This window comes from Puntigrus tetrazona, unplaced genomic scaffold, assembly GCF_018831695.1.
Source record: "Puntigrus tetrazona isolate hp1 unplaced genomic scaffold, ASM1883169v1 S000000223, whole genome shotgun sequence".
Classification (NCBI taxonomy): Eukaryota; Metazoa; Chordata; class Actinopteri; order Cypriniformes; family Cyprinidae; genus Puntigrus; species Puntigrus tetrazona.
Genome location: NW_025047891.1, coordinates 1,260,258 through 1,270,053, shown reverse-complemented (window position 1 = coordinate 1,270,053; position 9,796 = coordinate 1,260,258). Strand labels below are relative to the sequence as shown.

Here is a 9,796-nt window from a genome sequence, read left to right as displayed (position 1 = left end):
TTTAATGATTCAATTTATCCATGGTTTTGAGCCTTTTTTCAAACGATCTCAATGATAGTGCCTTCCAGTGTATGTATTACGGCACAGCTGGCTTTTAAGTTTTTTGTTAGTTGTTTTTGCTCTTATAAAATTTTATTTCTGTAAAACTTTTAATGATAAATAAATGGCTAGATCATTTTTATATTTTATCCTAAAAAGTAAATTCCATTTTTTTCTATAATAGCTAAAGCGATCTCTGGTTATGGTAGTTTCACTGCTCTCCAGTGGCGTATTATGGTACTGCTGGAGTTTATATTTATTTTTGCTCCTTTAAAATATTTCTTCCTTTCATGAACGTCCACAAATCTAATAGGCTTCCAATATTCAAATTTATTTTAATGATTTAATTGGTATTTTTGTTTGAGCCTTTCTTGCGCCAAACCATCTCAATGCCGGTGTCCTCCAGTGGCGTATTGTACAGCTGGCGCTGATACGTTGATATATATTTTTGCTGCCCTGATAAACATTACCTTTTGTAAATGTTAGTAAAATGCGCTTGAAGATTGTAGTGTATTTATCGTTATGATTCAATTTTATTCTTATCCATGATTTCATTTGACCCTTTCAATAAAATTCATCTCAATGTGGTAGTGCCTCTAGTGAAGGATTACGCACAGCTGGCTTCATAAGTTTTTTATGTATTTTAGAACTTTCAATGATAAACAACTCATTGGCATCATTTTATATTTTATCATAAAATAAGTATTTTTTTTCAAAGAGCTACAAAACGATCTCTGTTATGTGCTCTCAGCTGCCCTCCAGTGGCGTAGTATTGTGTGTATTGCTGGCGCTGATAAGTTTATTTGTTGCCTTTAAAATATTATCTTTTTTAAATGTCAGTAAATATACTTTGAGTTTGTATTTATCAGAATGATTAAATTTTTATTTTATCCATGATTTTATTTGACCATTTTGAATGAAACGATGTTTCCAGTGGCGTACTGTGGTACTGTTGAAATTTATTTTTATTTTGCCCTTTAAAACATTCTTTCATAAAAGTCAATAAAACTAATAGACTTCAATTTTGACATTTATTTTAATGATTCCTTTTTATTTTATCCATGGTTTTATTTGAACCTTTTGTATAAAACGATCTCTATGGCGAAGTTTCGTTCCCTCCAGTGGTTTTCATAAATGTTAGTGAAAGGCTTTGTGATTTATTTGATTGCTCTCTGGTTGTCCATTTAATATAGTTAGGTTGGGAAATTGGAAACTAAAATTTAGGACGCTAGAGGGCGCTCAATGTAATAATGATACCACATTAACGTGAAACAAATATTTTACTTTTATATATAAAAGGTTTAACGCTTCCTCCTGGGCTATGAGGTGCCCATTTATTTTATATATAAATAATTGTATTATTAATAAAAAATATATATGTTTATTTTCTATTCAATAAAGCAGTGGGGCCTGAACAATACAGGCGTGGATTGTTTCTTACCCGGAAGAATATTTATGTAGCGCACTGTCTGTAATAGTTCCGCTAGAGGGCGCTCTAAAGTTCAAAAAGCGAATTCCTCGTTAAAGTACGTTAAAAATCAAGGCATATTTTGAGACGAATTTTAAGACAGTTTCGGGTTATAATAACAGAACTAAACAAAAAACACACAACAAAGATATAGAAAAAAATATGGATTTTTAAAAAATATAGTCCGAGGACGTTGCAAAACATGTCTTTGTTGAGCCGCCATGTCCTTTAACTTCTGCTCCTTCTACTGATACAGTTCTGTTGCAGAAAGCATGGCGTCGGGTCACATCGGCAGGCTGGCTAGCCTGTTTATTCATGTGTTAACACCAGCAAAAATATACAATTTAGAGGTGAGCTCTCATAATGAAAAAATAATGAATACTCACATTTGGTTATAAATAATATGAATTTGTACTCATAACTACTGTAAATATGTTGCAAACGTCGCCTGGGTGTAGCACTGTAGGTGTACTGTATAACCTACAACACTTGAGACCTCATGAATGAAAATGATTTTGCGCCGTTTTGGTCTGTATTTGCTTTGACTTTAAATGTGTTGTTTTCAATTTCAGCCGGAACTTTCTGTCGTCTTGCAACAAATCTACTATCAGAGGTGCATCCTTGAACGATAACAAGTCAGTGTTTCCAATACATAATGTCTTCATATGTGCACTCTAAATTGTTCACTTTACCTTATCAGATAAAGTGTCATTGTATCTGCTTGTTTATCTAAAATGTATCGTTTTAATTTCAGTGATGTGGAAATCGCGCAGTGACATCTGATGGAAACACAATAGTGTGTTATCATCCGACAGAAGACGTACCCTATGAGCTCACACAGGTGTGTGTGGTGGTTTGTGAAAGTACAGAAGACTGATTTGTGGAGATGTTGTGCATAAGTGCTTGTGTTTTTTATTTGTTTGTTGTAGCCGATTGTCAGGCCAGACGCTATCAGTGATCATGCAGAAACCCATGAGCAGGTGCTCAAAGCCAGACTTCGGTAAAGGCGTTTTAAATAACAAACAGGCCCCGACTATAGAGGAGCTCAGTAAGATGTTTTACACCACCAAACACCGCTGGTACCCCGTCGGACAGTGAGTTTGCTCTCTCTGCTTGACAAAAACTACATAGTCTGCATGGTTTCAGTTGAATGAACTGGTTTGTGCTTCTGTTTTCACTACAGGTATCACACAGGACGAAACCCAAATCCACCCAAAGACAGATAGATGCTTTTTCTCTCCTCTCTAATGTTCTTATGTATTGCTTCACATTAAATAAACCCTTCATTCATCTATCGGTTTAATGTATTGTTTACTATAATTTTATTTGTTATCACTCATAATAAACATAAATCTTAAAAAATATTGAAAGGAAAATTCAACTTTCATTAAAAAAGGCTGCCAACACAACTTTATCATTTTTATCTGGTTTAAATTAATGAAAACTACAAATGAGATGCACTAAACCAATTAAGAAATATTTAAAAACAAATAATGGATAACAAAACATAAAATATCACATATGATAAAAAACATATATAAGCTCTCATGAGATAATTTTAATTATCAAAATTGATATGTTGAATTTTCTCAAAGATGACATATGTACATAAATGTTTTACTTTTTTGCATAGAATTAAGTCATTAATTTGGTTCAAACTTGTATTAAAAACAAGACGAAAAAAAAGATTTTATATATATATATATATATATATATATATATATATATATATATATAATGGAACTGAATTATAAATAGGTTAAAGTGTTTATACAGTATTTTAAACGATTAGAAATGCGTACACACAAAATAGTAAGCACTCAGTGGATAAACTACATTTCCCAGAAAGCCTAATCGGAACAGATGATGACGTTTTTTCTACCGGAAGACTTGCGCGCATGCGCTGTCAACCTCAACGCGAGGAGCAGGGACCGGGCCACGGCGCAAGCAGCATTAATAAAACGAGATGGCTGGATTGCCCCGCAGGATTATTAAGGTATAATTCTCATAATGTTTGTCTTGTGAGTTTCGTTGGGGTATTTGTGTGTGCTGCAAAAGCAAAGCGTTAAAAATGAAAGAAATCGGCACGTGCTGCTGCTACTGGCCCGAGCTGCAGTAGGGAGGCTCCCGCGCGCTCACTGTTTCAAACATGCATAAAATATATGGGAATAGACTTCACAGAAAGAGAGACAAAGCGGAGTAGTATAAGAGCTTTCGCGATTGTAAGCGTGCAGCGATGAACGTCTGTCAGCTGAGAGACTCTGGGTGTGTTTGCAGATGCGGGTCTCGCGCTCCAGTCTGGGAAACACTGGAAATGTGCATGTGTTAGCAGAATACTCCGTGCAAGGAGAGTTTGCACGCAAATAGAAAATTAATTGTACTGTTCAGAAATAGTGTGTGTCCTTAAGAAGTTGGTGAATTTTAAATTACACGGATTCACTACTGTTTGCTGTTTGTGTCTACACGATTCTCATCTTGCATTGCAGAATTTTAATTGTCAGCAAGTCTGATCCATACTGCAGCTTTTTCTGGCCAAAAATCGCCCACTTAGACAGGAGAAGACAGTTAAACAAGCCAATCACAGTTTACTTTTACAGTCATGTGCCATTTTAGGCGTTGATTTATTTTTAATGCAATACAACATAAATTAATTTACATCAGTCTAGTGTTGTCAGTAATAGACTAGAGTGAATCAAATATTTGGTGTCACAAACCATAACAGGAATCTCCATGAATTATGGAAAGTATACATAATGTCTTTACAAAAATGGGCACACTTTTTTGTGTGGGTTTCATGGGCACACTTTATCAAAAGTATTCAATGCTGCTCATACAACTGAAACCAAAGAAAGATCATAGGTTGCATTACGTTTATTTTCATGCATTCAGCAGATGCTTTTATATGAAGCAATTCAGTTCATCACAAACCCATGACCTTTGTAAAAAAAAATAATTAATTAAAAATTAATAGCACTTCATGGACAAACTTTATTGCGTGTGTGTGTTTTGTCAGGAGACACAGCGCTTGTTGGCCGAGCCTGTGCCTGGAATTAAAGCGGAGCCCGATGAGGGAAACGCTCGTTATTTCCATGTGGTGATCGCTGGGCCACAGGATTCGCCCTTTGAGGGGGGGACTTTCAAACTGGAGCTGTTCCTTCCAGAAGAGTATCCCATGGCTGCTCCCAAGGTCCGATTCATGACCAAAATCTACCATCCTAATGTGGATAAACTGGGCAGGATCTGCCTGGACATCCTGAAAGGTGATTGTAGAGTTTGTAAACCCAGAAATATGAAGAAGTCTGAATTGTCTATTGTAGTTTAAGTTGCATGTGTGTTTCATCTTTCATGTGTTTCAGGATTTTGTAGTGCATATAATATGATACAGTGAGAAAATCGAGGAGAAACTCAAATTGAGCAAATAAAATGCAGTCAGGTGCCGATGCTGATACTTGGACAAAAAGTTTTTGATTCAGATTTTTGTAATTTTAAATAATCAAGATTTTTTTTATATTAGATACATAAAATAATCAGTCAGCACTTTGTATCTCCAATAATTTGTCTAAGCATGATTATATTTACATGATCAGAACATGAAATGCAATGCAATCCAGTGATGATTGATTGAGGGATAGAAAAAATGCTTCACGCCACTGAGGAACATTGAAAGAAAAGCTTCTGAAAACAAACATTCCTCAAAAGATCCTGAAAAAAAGAGCCACAAAAGAAAAATGTTTGCTTGATTAAAGCCAAAAGACACATAAAGCTGAACAGCAAAGTTTTGATTATGTTGATCATTTAGAGACCTCCATGTTTCAAATGCAATGCTGTAGGCTTCAATAGGTCTCATGGTCAAATGTCTGTCTCTACTCTCTTGTAGATAAATGGTCTCCAGCTCTTCAGATCCGTACAGTGCTGCTCTCTATCCAGGCTCTGCTAAGCGCTCCAAACCCTGATGACCCACTGGCTAATGATGTCGCTGAACAGTGGAAGAGCAACGAGGCTCAAGCCATTGAAACAGGTGAGACCTTCTCATCAGCACTAGCTAGGCTTTTTATGTCGTTTTGTAATTACTTTTGAAGAAATGTGTGTATAATTATTGTTATTACAAGGGTGTAATGATTCGCATATTGTATATCGCACATTTCACAATCTTAAGTGATCATCCTTATGCTTGTTAGTGGGGACTTGAGTGAGCAGAGCCTGTGAGTGTCAATATTTAGTATTATTTATTTGGAATGCAGTTGTCAAAGGGAATGATGTGACTTCCTCATCTTCAGCTGGGATGTTCCTGTGACAAAGAAAGCAGCACAGTGTGCGTCAGTAAAAATGGCACTTAAAAAAAATTATTTAAAAACATTATTAACCCTAACCCTAAAAAGAAAAATCATGTTAGTTTTACATATTAGCATATGTTAAAAAAGTAATATAAAATGTATATTTATTTGTAATAGTTATGCTAGCAACAATAAAAAGACATTTATGACATTAAAACAGTGAAATCTGCTGATGGACGTCGTGCTGCGTCCATGGTCACAGAAACATCCCAGCTGAAGATAATGAGGAACATAAAATATAGCACACACATGCTCTGCTCAAAATAAGTTTTTATGTACATAATAAAATAAAATGTGTACATTTATTATGTGTATATATAGAGACACGCATATATTTAGAAAAAAATTATATGTATATCTTTATATTTAAAATATTTAAAAAAATCTTTAACATTTTTCCTGTTTTTTTACGTTTCATATTTTATAATATTTAACCAAATCAAGTCAATATGATCTTAATTAATGTTCTGGAGGGTGTTTTTCCTCTCTCATGCAGCCCGAACATGGACCAGGCTTTATGCTGGCAACAATATTGAAGTTTAGACAAAGGAAACGGTGGCATCACATAAGAGAAGTGGAACAATCTCCTCCTGTCTTCTTTTGCATTTAAAGGACACTTTCTCAGACAAATTAAAACAGCGTTTAAAAAAATACGATTCAAAAGCAACTACTGCAGCCCTTTGGGTGAGTGTCGGTGTGTTCCTGGTCAGAGCTAATGTTCGCTCCACTTTATGATCTCTCTGCTTCTGGGTTCGACCAGGAAATGATGTGTGGTGATGGCCTGGGGTTTCCCAGCATCCCTTGCGTGGTCACTACACTGGACCCTGTCAGAATGTGTAGTACAGTCTATTACAGTCACTAGCGCAGTGGATTTCACTGGAAACTGATTGTAGGCTCCATGCCCTGCATCCAAGTGGATGGTTCATTTTTGTTAGTTCATTTTTATGTTACGGGGTGTAGAGGGAGGGCCTGTTAAACATGGGATGCATATATGCTGCTTCTCGGTCAGGGATAAAATGATGTGAATTTTTTTTTTTTACTTTCCTGTGAAACTCTTCAGCTCATTAAATGCATGTGGTGAACCCGTCTATATCATTGCCTATCTGACAGAACCTGCTCTGACGTTGTTGTATTCCAAGCGAAACTTGTGTGAGTGTGCGTGTAAAGGTTTGTGTTTCGGCTGGAGTGGAATCTGTATGACTTGTCTGGGAAAATTAAATCTGTAAATGTTCAGTTTTAGTAAAAATATTTTTTGTTATGTTATTTGGCTCTTCATTTCTGAGGTTTTTTTTTTTTACAGGTTTGAATCTTACTGTTATGGCAGCTTTTGACTGCCATGTAAATTTAAGTAGCGCTGTACTTTATCTTGCATTTCTAAATACAGACTCTTTTTCTCAAAATTCCACATTTCACAATTTTATTTTTTTCTTTAAAATAATAGTTTGCATCTCGCAATTTTATATCCTTCAATTGGCTTCTCAGTGTTGCAAGAAAAAAGTCTGAATTTTGAAATGATATCTAAACTCAGAATTGCTAGAAAAAGAAAAAGAATTTATATTAAGTCACAATTACCATTTTTTATCCTCTGGTAAAAACAGGCTTCTAACAAGTGTAGCTTGAAGCCTCTCAGCAGATAACAAAAAAATAGCCTGTCAATTTCACGCTACGAAAGGTATAAATACAAATAATGCAGGTGTTTAATCTCAGAGACCATTAATTATGCTTAAGCATGGCTGTATTTCCTTGCTAGTATGTTAATGCAAATAAAATAGAAAAGAATCTGCATAATCACATGAAGTGCATGCACTCAGCTACCCAAGAAAATATAGGCTTGATATATTTAGTTAAATACAAACAGAATTCCTTCATTTGAAATAAAAGATTTAGGCTTTAAATTAAAAGTCAGTTCTCCTGTACAATATAGAAAAGGAGTTTTTCCAGATCTCCAGTGTCGTCTTAGACTTTCACTGTATTTGAGCCACAGTGACCTCTGACAGAGCTTCAATGCTGGATTTATGAATCAAGCTGTCTGAGAACCGCAGGACGGTTGCTCTGTTGTGTCTCTTATCTCACGTCGGTTCCTCATGACTCTGGTCTTTTACCGAACACACATTATATAACTGTCTGAATAGCAGTGCTACAGAGCTGCAAGTTATTTCTGTCTTCCACATTTCTCTGTCCTGTATGTTTGTGTGTGTCTGCAGGCCGTTTATAGGGATTGAGAGCAATCAAAACAATCTCTTGTTTCTGTTTTCTCGTATCTAAATGAGCCGTTTGTTATGTCTGCAGTGTCTGAATGGCTACCATTACTGCATTTCTAAAGACCTTGGGAGCATAGCATGTAATAATGTCAGAGTGTTTGTATATGGTCACGAAAAGAACTGATTACCGTTCACTATTTAGCACTGAGAGATGGTTATATCTGACCAATAAGCTTTCATATCCATTAAGAAGTTTCTGATTCTACAAAAAAAACGAGGTAACTCTCGTGCAGCTCAATAAATGTGAATTAAAAGTCACGTTCAGTGAGTAAGTGGCAGCTGTTGTTCGATCAGATCCATGTAATCTCATTAAGGCCATGAACAGATTCACACTTCTCTGTTCTGTCTCAGAATCTGTTGAGCCAATGGCAAACATTTATTTCCATTGTGCTGTTGACTGGTTAATGTGATTATTGAGTTTGGCCCATGTTGAGTTGAAGTTGTATTCTACGTCAGCATGACACATGTTAGCACTAAGATAATGCAACAGATTTAGAGCATTTCTCACTAACCAGATGTCCGTAATTCACTCATTAAAGACAGAGCAACTGCAGGCATGTGTGGGGATCCCTGTCTAAATAAGTTTACTAAATCTGCCCAAGAACAATTCTCTATAATTTTATTGGTGCTAATAATATAGGACTAGATCCAGTAACTATTTTAAATGTGTAGGCTAAACCTACCTTGAAAATATTTTTCATTAGCATTTATCATTAAAACTGCCTCTAGTTTTACTCAAATGTGCTAATGACAGCTCTCTCCTAAACTCTTTCTTCATCATGTTTGCACAGTGATAGCAAAAAAAAAATGTTGTCAGATTCTTTTCTTGTCAAAGTTAAGCAATGTCATCATAGTAATTCAATCAAATCAGTATCTATGCCAAAGTTCGGCATTCCAGGTTGTCCAGCATTAATGAAAACACAATTACTATGGTATTATTATTATTAGTATATATTATTTTAATATACATCTTTTTTTACATTACATTAAATGCATTCGTGCACTGCAGTATATGTGTAACTACATATTTTCTTGGAACATATAAATAATCAACTAAATGTTGATAATAATCTAAAATATGTTCTGAAAAAGCTTTGTTTACATTTCTCATTAGTCAAATATCAAACTAGACGTTTGAGGATAAACGTTATCAGCTAATATGTATAACTATGTTTTTATTCATTTGCTCTGAAAACGTTAATAAAAACCAGAAACAGCTGACATTGAATAGACGTTCTATTATCGTTACTAGAAGAACGTTTATTTCATATGAATCTTGCCAGAAGGGATTTCTGTTTGTGATTAATGGAGGTCTACCGTGAATTATCTAATACTCAAAGTATTACATATCTTGTGCAAACTTCTAATTTCTGTCTTAACATTAATTACAATTACAATCGTAAAAGATAAGACAAATTATGTCATAACTACCTGCAGTAGTTGTGACAGGAGGCCACGCAGTAATGCGGTAACGAATGAGTGTGAGAGCAGTTCACGGATCGGCCTGACGGAGGTCTCGAGCGCTGCTGCCGGTAATTAGAAATCCTACTACGACCAAGGTGTGGCTTATGCATATTAATTAGGGTGCGGTGACGTCGAGGAGTGGCCTTCCAATGGCGAACGCTGTTGAGTAATATATGCTGACGTTGCTTGGTAACCTTCCAATGCTGACGGTTCATCTCATGAATATTAAG

The 9,796-nt window shown here is 35.5% G+C and overlaps 2 protein-coding genes across 2 annotated transcripts; both read left to right on the top strand.

Annotated features, from left to right (window-relative positions):
* Positions 1-2,079: 2,079 nt before the first annotated feature.
* mrpl42 (mitochondrial ribosomal protein L42) lies at positions 2,080-2,751 on the top strand (the record flags this gene model as incomplete). Its single annotated transcript, XM_043230723.1, is given in 6 exon segments — positions 2,080-2,142; positions 2,262-2,274; positions 2,277-2,348; positions 2,437-2,505; positions 2,507-2,601; positions 2,691-2,751. Coding segments are annotated over 6 exon segments (355 nt in total), but the record flags the coding sequence as incomplete, so codon positions are not given.
* A 605-nt stretch (positions 2,752-3,356) lies between these two features.
* On the top strand, positions 3,357-6,481 carry ube2nb (ubiquitin-conjugating enzyme E2Nb). The gene is made up of 4 exons (XM_043230695.1): positions 3,357-3,503; positions 4,521-4,767; positions 5,385-5,525; positions 6,338-6,481. The coding sequence occupies exons 1-4, from the start codon at positions 3,474-3,476 to the stop codon at positions 6,382-6,384; spliced, it is 465 nt and encodes a 154-aa protein (XP_043086630.1). The 5' UTR covers positions 3,357-3,473; the 3' UTR covers positions 6,385-6,481.
* Positions 6,482-9,796: the final 3,315 nt, after the last annotated feature.